Source organism: Phoca vitulina, unplaced genomic scaffold (assembly GCF_004348235.1).
Source record: "Phoca vitulina isolate PV1807 unplaced genomic scaffold, GSC_HSeal_1.0 scaffold28, whole genome shotgun sequence".
NCBI lineage: Eukaryota > Metazoa > Chordata > Mammalia > Carnivora > Phocidae > Phoca > Phoca vitulina.
The window spans coordinates 25722416-25742669 of record NW_022589731.1 but is presented as its reverse complement, the minus strand read 5'-3'; the positions used below and the strand labels follow the sequence as shown (position 1 = coordinate 25742669).

At 53.4% G+C, this 20254-nt stretch overlaps 1 protein-coding gene across 1 annotated transcript in view; it reads left to right on the top strand.

Annotated features, from left to right (window-relative positions):
• The window catches only part of TCERG1L (transcription elongation regulator 1 like), a 200149-nt gene that overhangs the window by 54007 nt on the left and 125888 nt on the right, over window positions 1-20254 (top strand). Inside the window, exon 4 of the mRNA XM_032423180.1 lies at window positions 3898-4080. Coding sequence (XP_032279071.1) covers window positions 3898-4080 — 183 coding nt within the window. The remainder of the gene's footprint in view (window positions 1-3897; window positions 4081-20254) is intronic.

Below are 20254 nucleotides of genomic sequence, written 5' to 3'. Positions count from 1 at the left end.
CGTTTAAGATGTCTTTTCTCCACTGAGTGTTCTTAGCTCCCTTGTGGAAATGCTAGTCGACCATATATGACTGGGTTCATTTCTGGGCTCTTGATTCTGTTCTGTTGCCTGATTTGTCTGTTTTTATGCCAGTACCACACTGTTTTGGTGATTATAGCTTCATCGTAGACTTGAAATCAGGAAGTGACATATTATTTTTGACAAAATCACATGATAATAAACATGTCCCTATACGTCCATCTACAAAGCGCTCTTGCCTTGGCATCTGCTTCTTTTAAAACACCAGTAATTGCTTTGTCATTTATTGCTAAAAGGTCATCCTCATTTTGAACAGCAGGTCGGGATTATTAGACAAATCCAACAGGCAGCATGTCACTGAGGTCATGGAACTTGGCGGTGTGTCTCACCAGCAGGTCTGTCTCCAAACAGCACAGACTGGTGGCTGAACCCCAGTGAACACACCCACGCGAGATCATATAAATGTGTAGATCCTGAGGGAGAGAAGCCGAATTTAATAAGAGACATTTGTGGAGGGCTGTTAGGGTGTGTTGGCTTTCACAAAATTACCTCATTAAACTGACACATGCACACCCAAAAATACTCACACTGTCTTGACCCTGAACATCTATCCCAGAGAAATAAATGCAGAAATGAATGTTTTTGCAAACCGTTGTTTATTATGTTTATTTATAATAGGAGGTGACACCTGTTATGATGGGGGATCGTAGTGAGTATTGCAAATTTGTGTGACAGCTGTATTTCCTGGAATACTAGGCTCCGATTAGTAATTGGACTGGGTAAGCCATTTAATGATAAGGGAAGTGTTTATTTTTTTATTTTTATTTTTATTTTTTTTAAAGATTTTATTTATTTAACTGACAGAGGGACAGCGAGAGAGGGAATACAAGCAGGGGGAGTGGGAGAGGGAGAAGCAGGCTTCCCGCGGAGCAGGGAGCCCAATGCGGGGCTCGATCCCAGGACTCTGGGATCATGACTTGAGCTGAAGGCAGACGCTTAACGACTGAGCCACCCAGGCGCCCTGAAGTGTTTATTGTTTAACACCACCTGAAAAAGCTGTTCTTGCCGTCTGAGGGGGACACCGTGCAGCCAGACCGTGCCCCCAGGAAACGGGTTTGCTGCACGACAGATGATCAGCTGTGATCAGCTGGGGAGTCTGCAGGGACATTTTTATATACTTATTCAGTCTGTTTTTAGAAATTTTCTATAATGGGTTTTTATTATCAAGTAAGATGATATATTTAGAATAGTGGGTTTTGTTTTGTTTTGTTTTTTCCTGACTGCCAATGTGTGTGTGACAACAAGGACATGCTCCCATACACCGGCCGGAATCCGGAACGTTGACATCAGATGCTGGCGAGCCTGAGGGGCTGCGGGAGTGCTCGTTCCTGGCTGCTGGGGATGCAACATGGTGCAGCCACTTTGACAGTCTGGCGGTTTCTTACAAAGCTAAATGTTGTCTTCCCATACGATCCAGCAGGCACATTCCTCAGTATTTACCCAAATAAAGAACTTGCGTCCAAACAAAAACATGTATGCACATGTTTATAACTGTTTTATTCATAATTGCAAAAACTTGGAAGCCGCCAAGATGCCCTTCAGTAGCTGAGTGGATGAGTGAGCTGTGGTCCCTCCAGACGATTGAATATTATTCAGTGATAAAAGGAAAGGACCTGTCTTGCCACAAAATACAGAGAGATTTCAATCACACATTGCTAAGTGCAAGAGGCCAGTCTGAAAAGGCTACGTAATGTCTGGTTCCAATTATACGGCATCCTGGAAAAGGGGAAACCGTAGAGGCAGTAAGAAGATCTGTGGTTGTGGGGGGGGGGCCGGAGGGGGATGAACAGGCAGGACACAGGATTTTAGCACAGTGAAGCTCTTCTGTATTCTGTATTCTGCGATGGGCACGCATGACCGTCTGTCTTTGGCAAAGCTCAGAGAATGCGCACACAAACCACGACGCTTGCTGTCCGGGGGGCTTCAGTTAACCACCGTGTTCCAGTGCCTGTTCGTCAGTGTGACGGGTGCACCGCAGTGATGCAAGACCGGGAGCTGGGGGGCCGGGCGCTCGGTGTGGCGGCGTTGTGCAAACTCTGTACTTTGTGCCCCCTTTTTCTGTACACTTTGAACTACTCCATAAAAATTAAGTTATAGTTTTAAAATTTGTATATGCCCATCAAAGGGGATTTGAACACTGTGGAAAGACAAAAACAAAGACAGACCGGATAGGATCTGGCAGAGTGTAGCCAGGACGCAGCTGGCCCCCTTCCTGTGTGTTGCCAACAAGGCAGCCACGGTGACACTGAAATGAAACTAGAGCGTGCCGCTCCTCTGCACCCCACCCTCCCGTCAGCCGCATGCCTCAGTGTGCCCGCAAGGCAGTCTCCTCCTGACCCCACGCCCACATTTCCTCATCTCTGCCCCTCCACTCCACCTCCCTGCTCGCCTTGCAGCTTCTGGAACACACTGGGTAGGCGCCTGCCTCGGGGCCTTTGCACTTCCCCATCTCTCCCTGGCCTGTTCTTACCTCTCGCCTCCTGCAGGCTGTCACCTACAAATTCTCTTCTCAGGGCAGACCTTCCTGACAACCCTGTATGAAGATGAAACCCACCTACCAATTCCCCATCCTTTTTCTTCCCTGCTTTACTCTTCTGCATTGTGCCCATCAACCTATAAGACAAAGCAAATAAACAAGGGAAGTATATACCATGTGTCTTCCCTCCTTGGGAGGTGTGGTCCCTGAAGGCAGGCCTTCTGTCTGCTCGGTTCATTGCTCTGTCCCTAAGAGCTAGAACATGGTTGGCATCTAGTCAACCAAATCAGGAGCTGCTGACTGAATGACTATATGGTGTAGAAATATAAATGATTTTGTAATTTGCTTTATTTACTGAGCATATCGTGAGCCATCCCCTATGGCGCCGAGTGCTCTCCCTTGTATGATTCTACTGTCCGGTGTCTCATTGAGTGGACGCACCACTGTTAATACAAGCATCTGCCCTTTGCTGGCTTTTCTAGTTTCTCGCTATAAACTTTATCTTAAGGCATTGGGCATGTGGGTGAATTCTAGAAAGGGAAACATTAGATCGAAAGTGGTAAACTATATGAACATTTTTAACACGTATTTCCAAATTGCTTTCCAGAACTTGCACCATCAATATAAGCTGGTACCTACAGAATATTTCTTAGAAACCATACTTATTTTAGGGACTGAAGATTCCTTAAAAAAACCCAAAAAAACAACTCTACAGAAAAGGCAGAGACGGAAGCAAACTTTCAAGTGTTTCCAATTATGCCAGGAAAGACAAGCCAAATTGCGAGTTTGGAGCCTGATTCCTCACAAGGGGCTGCCCAAGCCGATATGGGTATCAAGTTCCTCCTCTGCAGGGGCAGGTGGCAGCCACATCCTCGGGTCAGCGGAGCCTCCTGGGCTCTAGAGAACCCTCCTCACCCTGACCCACAGCTGCCTTCTCCTCCAAGCCCCCTCCGACCTTTATGCGCTCCTGTCTTGGCCCGCAGCCCCCGCTGCTCTGGGGATTTGTGTGCTTGTCACCACCATCCCTGGTTATATATGTACCACGTGGGCACCACAGCCAAGGAGCTGCTCTCTAAGGCACGCGTGTCCCCCGGTGACTAAGCTTTGTGCCTCACGGAACATCACATAGCGGTGTGCATGTGCTCTGTGCACAGTCAACATTTGGGCAGATTGAGAACCCATCCCATTTATTTCTGGGATACTGGCACATAGCATGGGTTTCCAAGAAACGGGTTAGTGCTGCCCTTGTTTCCTGGGTGATGATATGCTGCGTCACATTATGACACCTGCCCCTGATGGACACCGGGCTTCCCCGTGCTGACCTCCCTGTCCCTGTTCTGCAGGTGGTTGTCACAACAGCCTGAAGCCTGTTGGCAGTAGCCCCGGGATTGCCATCACTGCCGCGGCCGCCATGGTGTCTGTGGACCCCGAGGGACTTGGGGGCCCATCCCCCTCCAGCGTGCAGCCCTGCCACTTCCTGACTTTGGCACCCATCACGATACCCCTGAGGACCGCCCCCTTCTCCGGTAAGCACAGAGCATGGGCTCTTCAAGCCTGGAGCTGGTTTGGAGCTCACAGCCTGCCTCTGGCTTTGGGGACTCCTGGATTCATGTGCCGAGGGCACCCAGGGAGGGACATGCTGTGGGGGTTCATCTTCACACTACACAAATGGACCTCAACTCCATTGAAGAATGTCCTGCTAAGTCTACTTGGGTGTTTTCTGCCATGAAGTCAAGTTAGAAGTTTCTATTCGGAGAAGTGAGACTTCCCTTTACTAAGTGTTGAGGCAGAGGAATGTAGTCACTGAGAGTGTCGAGGTCCCCAGAGGTTTGTGGTTTCCTTACATGGAGCTCGGAAGGGAGCAAAGACAACAGAAACTAGATAAGCATCTAAGTTAATAAAACACAAAAAAGTGCAATGCTGGGACTCACGAAGTCACCCCCTCTGGGCTTGCCGGCTGGCTCGTTGTGAACACGGGGGCAGGGATATCGGGAAGTCCCTGATGCACGTGGCTGGCTGTGAGGGGCATGGATGGCCATGGAGGTCCTCGACTTCCTTTTAATGCATGGGTGTGCGCTTCTTCTGGGAAGTCTTCAGGGCAGACGTGGGGCTGGTAGACACTCTGGTACCCAAGTGGGGCCACGATGCGTGTTCGGGGGCTTAGCAGGGAGATGGAGAGACGCGGGTCTTGGACTGGTTCCAGCTCTGTTGTCCATGTGTGTTCACAGATGTTGGTGTGTGTCTGTTAATCGTGACTGGCAGGCCATGTGTCCAAGCCACTAGTGAACATGAGCTTAGGTCCTTCCCTTAAGTGTAGCAAGAAAACATGAATTTGGAATGACTTTTAGTAAGTACTCAGATCTTGAGAGCTGGTCCTACTGCTTCAGTGTTAGGTTTGCTTGTGATGTGATAAGACCTGAATAAAAATTCTGTGGGTTCTCAAATTAATCCAATACTAGAATTCTAATGTTAACATTAATATCATCAATCGCCAGGTTATCAGTAACAGGAAACGTCACTAGGTTGTGAGACCCGTGCACACACACATCCAAGTTCTTGGGAGAAAGAGGAATAACCCATTTTCATTCTTTTCCTGTTTTGATTTGCTGATACTGTTTCTGGAAAATCAGATGTGGTCTTTGGCGTCTGTAGTTCACTCTGGCTTGTTAAATTAGTTGGTCAGTAGAACATTGTATTCTCAAGAACAAAATCTTATTTCTATTTCAGGCTGTTAGTGAACATGCGTTTAGGGTGTGATGGGGAAATAAATAAAACACATAAATAATCTCTTGTGTGGAACATAATTTACAGCTGTGTCAAGATTTCAGTTAAAATCCATCAGTCCATTGGCATTTATTAAGGATGACTTACTGTTTTCTGAGAAAATGAATCTTAGAAGGAACCCAAATGCATGTACCCAGGGGTGGCTTTGTTTCCCATGCCTCCTGTGATTTATAAAGTGACATAATAATTAGGTGTCTTTCTGTGTTTGCATTTATAAGGTGCTGTAATCAAATGGGCCGTAATGTGCATTCGGTTAGAGGATGACTGAGTCAACATGATCTGTCGTAGGTAACCACCGAAATGTGCCGTCAGGAGGGGGGGGGGCGTCCAGAGGCAGCTTCTAAAATGGCCCCTGTGGTAGTGATCTGAAAACCCGAAAACAAAAACCGAATGCTGCAGCAGAGGGATCGGGTGGGAATTGAGTAAGAGTGGGGGGGCTGGCCCAGATGCACAGCCCCAGCCCGGGGAGCGGCCTCCGAGCTCTGTGCCCAGCTCTGGCACCGCAGTGACTGGTCCTACCCGGGGCACCCCTGCTAAGCCGGTCCTTTGGGAGGTCCAGCCACCTAGCAGTCTGTCCCTGGCAGTGTCCCCTTGATGACAGCAGAGGGCATCTGGGTGAGACTGGCCCTGCCTGTGATGAGCCCTTTCCAGAATTTCCTTGAGAACTTTCTGGGAACCGTGGCTCGGAGGAGCCTGAGCAGATAGTTTGTCTCTCAGAGCTCGTTTTAACCAGCAGTAGCTCCGTAGAATGAGATTCGGTGAGATCGAGGAGTTGCCAGGGCCGATGAGCATTCTCGATGCTGGGAAATTCCTGCCACCCCTCGGAACAGGCTCCTGGAGGGGGACAGGGCTGGGAGAAGGGCTAGGTGGGGCCGACACAGAATGACATCCCCGGCGAAGCAGATTTTACAGAACAAGAAAAACGCACCTGTCTGTGAAGTGTGCGCCATATTGAAATTGATTTATAAAAGCATGTGAATTTTAATTTATCTACAGATGAATTATCTTGTTTTTATTCAGAGAATTCACATATTTGGTAAAGGAGCTGGACTATTTTATTTATGCCCTTGGCTTAGTCATGAAATCCAGGTAAGCGTAGAAGCCCAACAGGGTGTAGCTCTATGCTTCTCACCCGGGGGCAGATGGTTGGCGACAGCTGAAGACATTTTTTTGGTCGTCACAAGTTGGGGGGTTCTACTGGGATCTGGCGGGCAGAGGCCAGGAGACTGCCACACACCCCACAATGCCCGGGACGGCCCCCACGATGAGGAATTATCTGGCCCAAGATGTTAGTAGTGCTTCTGCTGAGAAACCCTGGTTTATATTCTAGAACCCCCCTTAACAAGGTGTGGAAACCTGTGCTGGTGTGTGAATAAGCTCAGCGGGGAGCGTTAGTGATCCAGTAACGAAGGACCCAGAAGGAGATAGGCTTATCGCTGGAAAGAAGATGAGCCAGAAGAGTTACACTTAATTATATGCCTTTAACATGATTTAACGTTTCAAATAAGACACCGTATTTGAAGAGCCCCACGAGCTGGTCCACTTCAATCGTGAACTGGAGTCTTCCCTCCAGAGCGCTGCGGGCACATGCGGAGCTGGTCCTCGCGTCCTCTTCCCTGGGACCCTGCAGACCGCCGTCTGTTCATGCGTCTGTCCCCTTCCCCGGCCTGTAGGTCATGTGTGGCAGGGCTGTGTCTGCCTGTCCTCGCTCAGCCCGCGGCGGGCACCAGGCTGTGCTCCTTACGTCTGCACCTTGGGCAGTTTCCCCCACCTGCACGGCCAGACTCCATACCGTGTGACCGGTTCTGTCATTCACACCATCTCTGCTGCTGATTCTCACACGCCCGCTCCTGAGTCAGGGTGACATAGACGGGAGGGAAGGCGGAGCCGGGGCTGGGCTGCAGATATGCCTGAGGGTCTGTGGCAGCGGCTGGAGGGCCGGCGGAGTGCGCGTCCTCCTGTCCTCCTGTCCTCCTGTCCTCCTGTCTGCTCTGTCTGCCGGCTTGCAGCTGGACGCACTTGGCCTTCGTTCTAAGGGCTCCTTTAAGTGTTAGAACTCAGGCTAAAGAAGGAAGCGTTCGGAGGAAGACGGGTCTTGTACCGTATTTATTTCCTAGTGTCTAAGGAGACCCTGAGGTTTCGGGGGGAGCCTGCAGCGTGCAGCGGAGGGTGGTTCTGCACGCTGCCCGGGCTCGCACCTGCGGCCTGCCCACCGCGTCCCTGACCCCCCGGGGGTCACAGCGCCGCACGGCTCCGCCACTGCCCCGAGTTGAGAAAATAAATGAAGTGATTCTTCCTTTTTTTTTTTTTAAGACTGATGGTAGCTCGTTTTGAATCTTGGCCCCCATTTTGCAAGCATTCAAGTGAAAAAGGTAAAATATGAGTGATAGTTACGGCCACTCAGAGCGGCTGACGGTCGAACACAACGATTAAAAAGTACCATCTGCCTGGGAAACCGTTTACCACCTGTTCTTTTGCTTCCAGAACTATTTAATGGTTTAAATTTTGCATTTTGTCCTGCCACCGAACAGCTGGGAAGTGACTATTCTTGTTTCTGTCGGGAGGTAGCATCCGAGCTCCGCAACAAGCCAGGGACCCGCACGCCAGCGCCCTGCCACGCGGCCTTCCGCGGCCGCGGCTGCCCTCGTTAGCGACACCCACGGACGCCAGCACGGGTTCATAACAACAGTGACCCGGCCGCGGGGGAGGAAGGCTTTTCTCTTTTTATCCAGGAATTATTTCCTCCCCCACTGTAATCAAAAACGTCATCCTACATCTTCACACTTAGAGATTTTTCAGAGACAAAAATGCTTATAACAATGGAATCACTGACACCCCAAAGTGCCTGGGACTCAGCCGGCTTCTGTGAGGAAGGCATACGTGTCTCTAATACAGGGATCAAGCTGCTTTTCATAGAAAAGTTACTGGATTTAAACAAACAAACAAAAAGGCTTTGTATATAGTCTGTTCTCCACAGTGAACTCATGTTAAGGGGACGAGCTGCAAATAGTCAGGCTGGCCTTTGGGCAAGGGAAGTGCAGATTTCCCTAAACGGAGATGCCAATGTGGGGATTGGCTCCCGCAGTGAGTCCTCCCTGAGAGCGAGCGCGTGTGCTCTCGAGCGTCCATCTAGGAAAGGTCCTCCTCTGCCCTGTCTTCCCCCTGGCCGGCTCCCTTCCTGCCGCCTTCCCTGAGAAATGCCTGGCTCTCAGCTCCGGTGGCCGTCTGCCCTGTTAGCGGCAATTCACTCTTTCTTTGAAAAGAAACATCGGAAATCCATCATGCACACAAAAGCACGTATATGTTTATGCCAAGTATAAAGAACGCCGATACAATAGAACCCCCAATACCTCCGTCTGAGCCTGAGAAAGTGGACGTTTCCACACCCCCCTGTGCTCCTAGGAGCCTCGACTCCTGACCACCCCAGGGATAATTACTCTCCTGAATGTGTGCGAATCACTGCTTTGCTGTGTTTTAGAAATATGCTTACCATATATGTATTGTCTCCAAACAATATACTGTGTAATTCAGGCTCTTTTGAATTTTACATAAATATCATAATCCATGCATTCTTGTGATTCTCTTTTTTTGCTCAAAATGATGGTTTTGTTGTTGTTTGTTTTTTTAAGCCATCCCACTGATGCTTGGAGTTGTAATGCAATCATGTGCCCTTGGTAAAACCTTCGTTCATTAGTGGGGATCCACACCATGCGTCCTGTGTTCTGCTGCTGGTGGGTGTCTGGGCTGTTTTCTGAAATGCCAAGCATGGTGGTCCCCTCCTGCTGGTGTTCCGGGGGGGAGGGCGCGTGTGCACAGGACCCTACAGTGTCCAACACCGCCTCTCTCAGTCATCCCAAACCCTCTCCTTGGATGGTAACTCGCCCAGCCTTATCTCCTGGGCCTGTTTCTCCCCTGAGTGCTATGTTGATGGATCCGGTTTCCCACTGGGCACCTGCTCTTTCTGATGGATGTCTCACACTGCACTTTCCTGTAAAAGGAGTTTGATCCCCAGCCCACTGTCCTGCTCATAAAGCAGAACACGAGAACGTGTTCCTCCTGCAGCCTTCTGGGTAAACCCCCTTCTTCCCGAGGACCCCCCAGTCTGCCTGATTGGGAGCATCCCTGGCTCTTGTCTTTGCCTGATCCGTCACATCCAGCCCGTCAGCCATCACCCCCCTGAAACCCACCCCCAAGTCCGCCTCCCTCGTCCGGGCCAGCACCACCGGCAGACCGTGGCTCCCGCATGCTGTCTCTCTGCTCCCATGTGCCCTTTCGTATAAGCTGTTTTCCACGCAGGAGCCATGGGTCACTCCTCAGAAATGTATACCACACCAAGCCTTCCCCTGCTTAGGACTCCTGGGGTTGTCTCTGGGAGCTGGGAGCAAACCCCAGACTTCTACCCAGAGTCCCTGGGACCCACCGTGTGACCCCAGCCGGTGCTTCGGCTGCTTGCACCATCCCCCGCTTCCCCACCCTGCCTCAGGGCCTTTGCACTGGCCTCTGCCTCTGCCTTCAGCTCTTCTCCCAGTGTGCACATGCCAGTTATTCCTCCGTCACTGGGGCCTCGGCTCTGAGACCCGAGTCTCCCGTTCTGCAGCACCTCTGGAGTAAACCCCGCCTCACCTGCTTATTTGCTTGGTAGCGTTGCTCATTGTCCAGAATTCTCTTTGGTGTCTGTTTCGGGCATAGTGTGCCTTTACCCTCCCAACCCTGAACGTTGGCTCCAGGAGGTCAGTGGCTTTCTGGGTCTTACTCGCCCTGAGTCGTTCCGAGGCTGGCACACGGGGCACCGCTGTCTCCAGGCACCTCTCTGCTGAATGAGGCCCAGCCAGTAACAGCAGTGTTGTTTAGGAGAGGTGACAGGCTGCTCTGAAGGTGTCCATCCCACACCCCACTGCCCCCGGCCTAACCCACAGGCTCGCGGCTCAGGGAACCTTCCACCCGCCCCAGACTTTCTCAGCAGAGTTGGGGACACAGAACTGGCTCCTGACATTGCTCATCAGCTCAGCATTGATGGTGAAGGCCTTCTCAGGAATGGTCCTGCCCCAACTGTTATGTTCTTGCAAGACTGGAATTTCCCCGTACCCCAAAGTTTCACCCTGAAAAGGCTCCTGGACCCTGTTCAACCGATTCCATTCCTTAATGCTGGGAGCCAGGGTGGGAGGCTGGGGAGGTCCACCTTACCTACATGCTGGTGCTGGGAAGGGTAGAGCCGGCTGGGACCCAGGGCCCCATCCAAAAGCCTTGTGTGTTTTTCTTATGCACCACCGGCCCTCTGCCCCTCCGTCCCTCCCTCCCACCAGCCAGTCACACTCAGCAATAAAGCCATTGTGCTAAAATCAGTGATCAGGGCTCTGGAGGTGGGGCCACAGGCACCATGGGGATGTTGACCAAATCCAGCCCTATGGCCGGGTCCCCCAGCACCGAGGGCCTTAATCCAGAGTCTGTGGCCAGCCCGGCAGAGGAGGGCTGCAAAGCCCCACTCACACGCTCACAGGCTCACGCACAGCGTTGTGGGCCATGGGAACCCTGCGGCGGGCCTGGTGGTCTTCCAAGGGAGCCATCATTACCGGAGAGCCTGCAAGGGCTGTGAGAAAAATAGGCTGGTCTGAGGCACAGGAGTGAGGCAAGAGTCACGTGGTGGTGGTTGCTTGAATGGAAAACATGCTCGGAGGAGGCTTGGCTGCTATAGCCACGGGCCCGAGCATTGTCTTAGGTGCCTGTAACTGGCGCCCCCAGCTCATTCCTGGGCTGGGCCCCTTCAATCCTTCTGTGACAACAGCACCGTTGGAAACAACGTCCACAGCCGGTGGCATCGAGGACGCAGGAAGGGACCGTGATGCACATCACTGTAGGTGGCTGGTCCAGGGGCACACCCAGAAGGATCTCTGGGCTAAGATGCTTCAGTCTTAACTCTCAAACAGACCTCTTTGGTGAGGAAATAAGATCAAAGCCACACAAACATTGTGCATAAAAAGTCGGTGCACCTAAGTCTAATTTATTTTAGGGATTTGGAAAGTGCCAGGAGAACAGCATTAAGTAAGATGTAGAGACAACACTTTACTGCTTATGCCCTTCTTTGTAAGTCACATTTCTGACAGTATGGCAGGCGCGTCTCCTCTGATTAAACCCCAGTAACAGCTTTTCCAGCAGCCAGATTTCTGGCACAACATAGAAACTGAGGCATGCAGAGGACGGAAGTCCTCCGAGCGCGCGGGCGGACAGCTATGCCAAAGTGCACGCGCTGTCCTGGCTCTGGGGGCGGCCGGGCAGACCTGAGGTGGGACTGGAAGAGAGCAGAGGGGTGGTCGAGGCCCTGGGCTGGCCTGAGCGGCCTCTGCCTGTGGGACTGTGGGCACTGGGGCAGCTGGGGGCGGCAGGACCAGGTCGTCCTGAGGTGGGACGGGCACAAGACGGGAGGAAGGGCAGGCGAGGGGAGAATGGGGTAGACAAGTCGAGGTTTGCCCTCAGTGTGGACAGGCAGACCCCCAACGCTGGACCTGGGGGCCAGGGCAGAGGTCCAGAGCACTGAGTTGTGTCAGTGTGGTTGGTGGGAGACCCCTACGAGGGGGAGGGCTGCAGACCATGTTCTGCAGGAATCCCCAGGGCCCCCGTGCACCGTGCCATAATAATGAGCAGGATCCCCTCACGCGGGCCCACGGACTGTCAGCCCACTGACGCTGTAACACTCCGGAGAATTCCGGCCTGGCCTTGGCTCTCCGAGGCAAGAGCAGCTGGGGAGGGGGCTCATGCTGACCCTGAGATGTGGCAGCCGGGGAGGCCGTGCGGGGTCAGGGCGCTCTGCACACTCGGGGTGGTCCTTGGTCACGAGACAAGTGTGCGCTGGGGAAGCTGTTTAGCAGAGAAAGATGCGTGCTGTTGAAACACTCTGTCGATGTTGGAGGTTTTATAAACGTCCGCGACGAAGGGGATGTGCTCTCTCTCTCTCTACTCACCAGCAAGCGCAACCACTCATTTCCCTGCAAGTCAGCTAGATGCCTGGCGGCTCCCTTGTTGGGGAGGAGAGGTCCAGGGGCTGCCTCAGAGCAGGCTGTGAGCAAGCGCTCGTTCACCATTTCAGCCCCTTTCCCAGAAGGGTCTAGGCACGGCTGTGCTCCGACGGGGTCATGAACAACGTCCGCGGCTCTCTGCCCGGGGCTGCGGCTCCCAGGACTCTGGCGCGCTGGCCGTCTGTCCATGTGGGGGGACGGATGCTCCAGCGCCGGGCAGCAAGCAGCCTGCCGTGTGCTGAGCGTTCCTCTGGGCCCAGCGTTTCCGTTTTAAATGTTCCTGGTGGGTATTTGTGTGCCAAAAACAGTCAGAACCTGACCACAGTCTCATCCCGTGGTGCTCTCCCTCCTGACCCTGTCGTAGATTATCACTGCCCTGCACACCTGGGTGCTGCATGTTTTCAGTTTAGTTCAGAACAAGGAACATGCTAGTCGGCTAGCTGGTCAGGGACCCCCATAGACCGTCGGTCATGAGCTTGAGAAAGAAGACTCTGACTTTCCCCGAGGCCACGTGGGTCCACAGGGTGACAGCATGACCTTGAGCTTAGCGCTCAGCCCGTCAGCTCGTCTTGCTGGAGTCCAGCGGGAAGGCAGAGTGGGAGTGGGATGAGCAAGGCGGTGCCTCTGCAGCCTGGGCCCCGGGCCGTGGACCATGGCTCGGTGGGGACACGTTCTGCTGCGAGAGCCACTCGTGCCCCTGGGAGCTCACCCCTTCTCTCGACCCTCGCCCTTTCCCTGCATTCCATTCACTGCAGGTGAATGATGGCGCAGGGCTGGCAGCCACGTGGGATCCCAGGCTCTCCCGGCACCGTGTCCCTGCGTGGTGCCAGACCACGGGCTGCAGGATCGCCCTCATGAGAAAGGGGGACCCTCAGAAAGGAGTGGGTACATGGTGTTAGAACGACCACCTGACTTCTAACTGCTCCACCTTCCACCTGCGCCCTCTTCCCATGGCCTTTCCTTTCCCCTCTGTTCACACGCCTCCCCCGTTTCAGGAAGTCCAGTAGAGCACTGACCTTGTCTGTGGCACCTGCCGTGACCCCTCTCAGCTGCCGGAACCTTTCCAGCTCTCAGCCTCTTATCCTGTGCTCGCCCCTCACCTGGTAGCAGGTTGTTGACAAGTCTGCGCTTCAACTCCCCGTGCCGAACGTCCACAGGGCGGGGTCCACGGCGCTGCACCCCGCTGGGCGCTCAGCACGGCTCCTGAGCACTTGGCCGCTGCTCCGAGGATTTTCTAGGCGGGAGACTCCATCGGTCAAGTTAGCCTGGATCATGAAAATTATACCGCGTCCCAAGAATGTCCCTTTCCTGTTTATGTAGCATGTACAGAACGAGGTCCTTTCCTGTTATCTGCCCATGAAGACGGTCCTGCCGACCCGAGAAAGCAACAGCCCAGGTCCTCACGGTCTGTTCCCTCCTATAGGCGACCTCGGTGTCTTCAGTCCGCTCAGTTCCCTGCGCTGTGCGCGCCAGCACCACCGTGCTTGGGGGGACGCACGAGCTCGTGACTCCTTCCCAGTCACGCGAGTCTTGTCAGGTGCATCTCGTGTGCTCTCTGCTGGACGGACATTGGCGATGCTCCCGTGCCATCCAACCTAAGATAGAGTTAGAGTTCCCTGAGCCGAGAAGCCTGACCTTCCACACGCTGGGAAGTCACCCCGTATCCCCGTGTGCTCAGTGTGGCTGGGGAGGGTCCTGCACGGCCAAGCACAAGGTGGAAATGCCCTTCCACTCCAAGGGGAGAGTGGGGGACCCTGAGTGCAGAGCTGGGAGGGCAGAGCCTCAGAGCCAGGGAGGCCTGTGTCCGGGAGGCACAGAGGCGCCCACTGCTTCTGATGGAGGAACGGTTCCTCATCTCGTGGAAGGGGCTGACTGCATGGTCCAGACCCCCACCCGCCCCTGCCCTCTCAGCCCAGCCTGAGAAAGCTTTCCGCTCTCTTCTCCGGCCAGGCCACGAGACATGCACGAGGTCTCTCCCTGGTCTGCTGCGTGCTTGGGCAGCCCCACGGTCCCCTTCGGCAGAAAAGGGCTCCTGCTGGCCCAGCCCCTGACCTTAGTGCTGGATTGAAGACCTCCCTGGTCCATGCTCAGAAACACCTCCCTTAGACAACTTCTGGAATGTTTTCTTCTTAGTTCATGAGTGAGGCTGATGTGCCCAGTTTTTATTGAGTTCGAATTCACAAAATGTAAAGTGAACCATTAGCTGTTTGGCAGCATGAAGTTCAGTGACATTCATCCACCGAGTGCTGGGTCACCAACACCGCCTTCTAGTTCCAGAACATCTTCATCACCCCTCCAAAATCCCTGAACCTATTGATCAGCCCCTTCCTTCCACTGCCCCCTGCCCCCCGCCCCCAACCAGTCCCCAGGCAGCCTCTGAGCTACTGCCCTATGGGTGACCTGTCCTGGAGGTTCCGCCCATGCACAGAGAGTGTGGGACCCTGTGTGATGGCTCGTCCTGGCCTCAGTGTGTCTCTCTTCATTCTGGAAGAATCTCTGTGAGGCAGGACTGCCAGAACTCTCCCATGAGTCTGTTCAGATCTGTGCTTTTTCTTTGTTGGAAGAGTTTTAAGTAATAACTTAATATTTTTTCTAACCACATGACTATTTAAGTTTTCTTTATTTTCCTGAGTCAGTTTTGGCACATTTCTCCCTCCCTGGAATTTGTCCTTTGCTTCTGAACTTTCCGATTCACGGAGGTAAACGTATTCCTAGGTTTCTCATGATTTTTAAATTTCTGTCGTGCCCGCATAGCTGCACTCTCATAAGAAGGGTTTTGCGGTAGAATGACTGTTAACGCCTTCTGCGCGCCCCAGCCAGTCTGCCGTGTGCAGTCAGGGCACCCAGTGCCGCCACCCGCTGTCCCTGCTGAGCCCATGAAGACACACACAGCACGTCCACCTGCAGCTCATGTTCACCTTTGCCTCTGCCCAGCCCATGCACCAGCCACGGCTCTGACCCCAAGAAATGCACCCACGGGACCAGAACAGCTCTGCAGACAACTAGCATCGTCTGTCCCTTCATACCATGGCAGAGTCCCGGTGACAGTGGCCTCCAGTTTAGCTGTTGGTGAACCGAAGGCATCGTTTTTGGCTGTTGTTTGTCTTTTCATTATATCCTTCATAGATTTCCCCAATTATTAAAGTGATTAATGCTCACTTAAAACACTTAGAAAATAATCAAGAAGCGTAAATGAGAAAATTAAAGTTGCCCATAATCCCTCGGCCTCTGCAAACTGTTGAGACATTTCATTCTAACAGCAGCGGTGCGTGAGCAAGTGGGATCAGCCTGTGTGTGCAGAGTTGCCCCCAGCATTCAGCACCTGCTGCTCCCTCCCACGTTCTAGTCACGCACAGCACAGCCGCTGGAGGAAACCCACGATGGCCGGGGTTGGTGGTTCTCAGTGGACTCTCTCAGAGGATCATTCGGGGGCCACGTGCGCTCCGTGGCTTGACGTCGGGCGTGCAGGCAGGATGCACTTACTGCGTCTTCCGTGGACTCCGCCCACTCACCCTCACGGTTAAGCACGTCATTGAGCCTTGCTGCTTTGATCTCTCCCGGCAGCTCTGCCGGGCTGGAGCGGAGCTTGGGTGCGGCGTTCATGCTGGGCGTTTGGGCAGGTCCCTGCTGCTTTCTGCAAGGGCAGCTCCCTTCACCGGGTGAAGACCAGCGTCTGAATCATGCCAAGAGCAAGGGCAGAGGACTGTCCCCTGTCCCCAGGTTCTCCTGTGCCGCAGACAGCTCGTGTGTTCCTGGACCGGTGTGGAAGGGGAGGAGGACGCGGCTCCTGGGGCCCTCTCTAAACCCACCCCATGTGCGTGAGCAAGCGCGGGTGCTGCCCGGCCACCGTGGTGGCCAGCAGATGAGCATGAGTCAGTGTTCTGACGTTTTCACTGGGGGTGTATGCGGCTTGGTCATTTACACAGGTGGAAGCAACACTTACAGAAAGAGGATCGATGGTATAAAAGATGGAGGGTATGTCATGGACCATGGCTGAGGGGCAGGTAGCACGGACGCTTGCAGGGTCCTTGTGTTAGAGTCCCATGGTCATTGAGGGTGTGCCCTCGTTCCTGGAGGGCATCTGGAGCCTTCGTTAGGAAGCTTGTGGTCGAACAGTGAGGCGCTTGAGCTTACCACACAAGCCACTCAGTCTGCGTCGATTATGTGGATGTAGCTGTCATTTTCCACGTGTTGTAGAATTAGCAAGTTTGGTAAAGATTCATTTGGACTTGTAAAAGTATACATACAAGAGAAAGCACCCGATGAATAAATGAGCAGGGACTCGGAATAGACATTTCTCCCAGGAAGACACATGGGTGGCCCATAAACACGTGAAAAGATGCTCAGTACCATTAAGCCATCAAGAAATGCAAATCAGAGCCACCACGAAATGCACTTTGCACCCACTGGGTGGCTAAAATAAGAGGGATGGGTAGTGACCAGTGCAGGCAAGGGTGTGAAGAGACTGGGCCCCCTTACAGGCTGGTGAATGCAGAACGGTCGAAGATGGCCTGGCAGCGTCTCGGATGCTCAAACAGGCCACAGGCTCCGCAGCCCCACTTCTAGAATATACTCAAGAGAGGAAGACATCTGTCCACACGTAAGTGTGTACACGAGTGTTCGTAGCAGCATTACTCACAACAGTCGAAGAGTGGACACCACCCAGATGTCCAGGAAGTGCTGACCCTTGGACGGAGGGACCTTGGCCACGTGATGCTGAGTGAACCAAGCCCGTCACAAAAACCACACAGTATATGTTTTTGTTTATATGAGACATCCAGAACAGGCAAATCCACAGAGACAGAAAGTAGAATTTAGAGGCTGCGTAGGGCAGAGGGCAGGGTGGGGAGGTTAGGGGGAAAGGGGAAGTGGTTGCTAATGGGCACGGGGTTTCTTTTTGGGGTGACAGTGTGCTAACAATGATTGTGGTGATGGTTTCACAACTCTCTGAATCTAGTAAAACCACCAACTGTATTCAAATGGGTGAATTTTATGGTATGTGAATTATATCTTAATAAAGCCATTATAGGAAAATAAATACGTGCAGAGCACCCACTTTGCTTCCAGACCCACATGCAGCTTTGCTGGGGGTGGGGGAGGGGTCCACAGCCTTGCACCGCCATGTGCCGGAATTGCTCTGGAATAAAGTGGCAGCGAGAACCACTTCAGATCCCATCAGTTAAACACCCCTCCTGGGGAGAGAGCAAGAGTGGTCTGTCAAATCGACTAGTTTCAGTAATTTTCTATTTGAATGTTTTCAACTCTTTCCTGGTAGCTTTGCAGATCTGCATGACTGTGGTCATCATCCTGTCAGAGGCCCGGGCTGCTCATAAAGGGACCCTGGGCCTGCAAGGGGAGGTCTCAGGTCTCAGATCCTTCACTGCCCTTCTGTGTCGGTCTGGCCATCTTGAGGTTCCAACTTCCTCCCCAGGATCAGGCAAAGGGGTCCCTGGGCAGCTGGGATGAAGGGATGGGATACAGGTGAGGGTCTGTGGGTCTGGGGGATGGAAGGATAGGGGTACAGGTGAGGGTCTGTGGGTCTGGGGGATGGAGGGATGGGGGTACAGGTGAGTGTCTGTGGGTCTGGGGGATGGAGGGATGGGGGTACAGGTGAGGGTCTGTGGGTCTGGGGGATGGGGGAGGGCAGCAGAGAGGACTGGAAGGCAGTTCATGCCTCTGCAGCCCTGAGATCGGGGTGAGGAGGAGGAGGATGCAGAGTCTGGTTCAGGTGGCGGTTCTTGCGCAGTTAACGTGGGGGAGGGGTCATGACTGGCCCTTCCTCTCCTGCCCACTCAGCATGAGTCATTGCCCGGTAAAAGGTGAAGGGGATCCTGTGGAAAGGGAATCTGGTGCCCAAAGGACACGCACCCCACGTGATCATAGGCACGTCCTCAGACACATTTTAGTAGCTGGTAAATCTGTGCTTTTGAAAATGATTTAATTATTTTCCCAAATGCACATAAAATTATTTGAGTTATTTTATTCATGTTTATGGAGCATTTTCTGAATCCTTTTCTTGTAGTGATAGCACGGGAAGGTGACCTATATTCTAGCTCTGTTTGCAGTTGAGCGGTCCCAGCTAAACACTTCGGAAGGCCCTGTGCTGTGTTCCAGAAGGAGCGGCCGCTTTGCCTTGACAGCAGGGCCTGCCTGTATCGGTATTTTTATTTATTTCCTCTTCTTCAGTCCGAAGAGCTGCTGTGTCCTGTGTCTGTGTCAGGTCCTGTTCTCACTGGGGGGCGGGCGCTCCCAGAGATGAGCCGAGGCCCAGGTGGGGACACTGTTCCCCGGAAAGCACAGTCCTTCACAGGAAAATTCGAGGGGGAACGAGTCTCCACGCAGCGAGTCAGGGCGTCCTGGGCCCAGAGCGAGGGGTCCCCGCCCCCAGCCCTCCGTGACCCGCAGAAGCTCCTCCCGCAGAGGGTCCTCCCCAGCTCTGACCCCGTGATCCCCTGCGTTCGCCGGCCTTCCCGTGGTGCTTTCTGGTGAGTGTTCAGCTGCTGGCCTCCCAGAGCTGTGGACCCACCATCACTGCTGCTCACAGGGGAAACCACACACACACGCGCTTCCTTGTGTGAGCTGAGCGAGGAACTTTCTTAATTCTCCCTTGAAAGAGCATGGGGATCAGAAGCCCTGGTGTTTGTGCCCAGAATTCATGTTTCCCTGGTTTGCTCAGCGACCTCCACAGATTGATGTTTGTTTGCAAACACGTGCCAGTAAGCGTGAGCTGTAAGGTGTGTGTGTGCAGGTATGAGGGTGCGTGTGAGTCACACGTGTGTGTGGGTGTGATTTTGGCCACATGGGGGGCCAGGTGACCTCAGTGATGCTGGGACAGGGCAGGGGATGGACGGAAATAGCTCTGGGAAGCGGATCCAAGAGCCTGGAAGGCAGGAAAGGGACAGACGTGGGCCGATCTGGGGCGCGCTGTGGGGACAAGGTGACCCAGGCTGACCCAAGTGACAGCCCTGTGCGATGTGTCCTTGTCCCTGAGGACCTGTGCTCACTTGTGCTTCCTTCCAGCATTTTTGTCCCACCTGTCCTCAGGAGACAAAGAAACCTTCCCCAGGGCTGGTTCTGTGCCCCAGGGGTCCTTGGGGGCTCAAGGTCATTTCAGGGGGAAGTCCCCGGGGCAGGAAGAACAGAATGAGGTCAGGCCAGGCCTAGTAGACAACGCTGATTTATAGGCACGTATTGCAAAATTTGATAATGGTGAGCAGGAACGCACAGATATAATTTGCTACAGCTCATGCATAATAATACTTAAGTATATAAATACTTAATTTACAGTAATTAATAGAAGTGAATTTACAGAGAAGACACCGGGCCTGCCCGACACGAGGTAGGTTTGAGCAGCACGGCATCAGCTGCTCCTTGTAATGGAAACGTGCCGGGCGCCACGTGTGGTGGGAGAAAACGTGCCCCCCACCTGCATAATTCATGTTTGCATCTCATTTGAGAGGTGCTGCGATGCTCTCCGTGCTCCGTGTTGTCGAACTTGCGTGTCTGCCTCCCCACACATCCCTCGGCTTGGGAATTCATTGAGCCACGGCCCCGGAGCGCTGGGTGGAGAGGGGATCGGGAGAGGGTGTTTGTGAGTTATGTCTGCATACGGACCGCTTGCCACCGTATCCCTGGAGTGCATGACCACCTGCCTACAGTGCCCCAGGAAGGACAGAGGGCCTGCAGCTGGGAGCACGTCTCACCCAAGGATGGTCCCGCCCAGGGGGCAGAAGGTGGATCCTTAGTTTCCCCTCTGGGCCAAGCCCCTTGCCATTGCTGGGACGTGGGCAGCATCCCTGGGGCGGCCCTGAGTTCCAGCACATGAAGACATAGATGGGCCCCATGGAGGAGCTCTCTGTAGGGGCAGGGTGGAGGATGGAGACGGGGAGCTCTCTGCAGGGGCAGG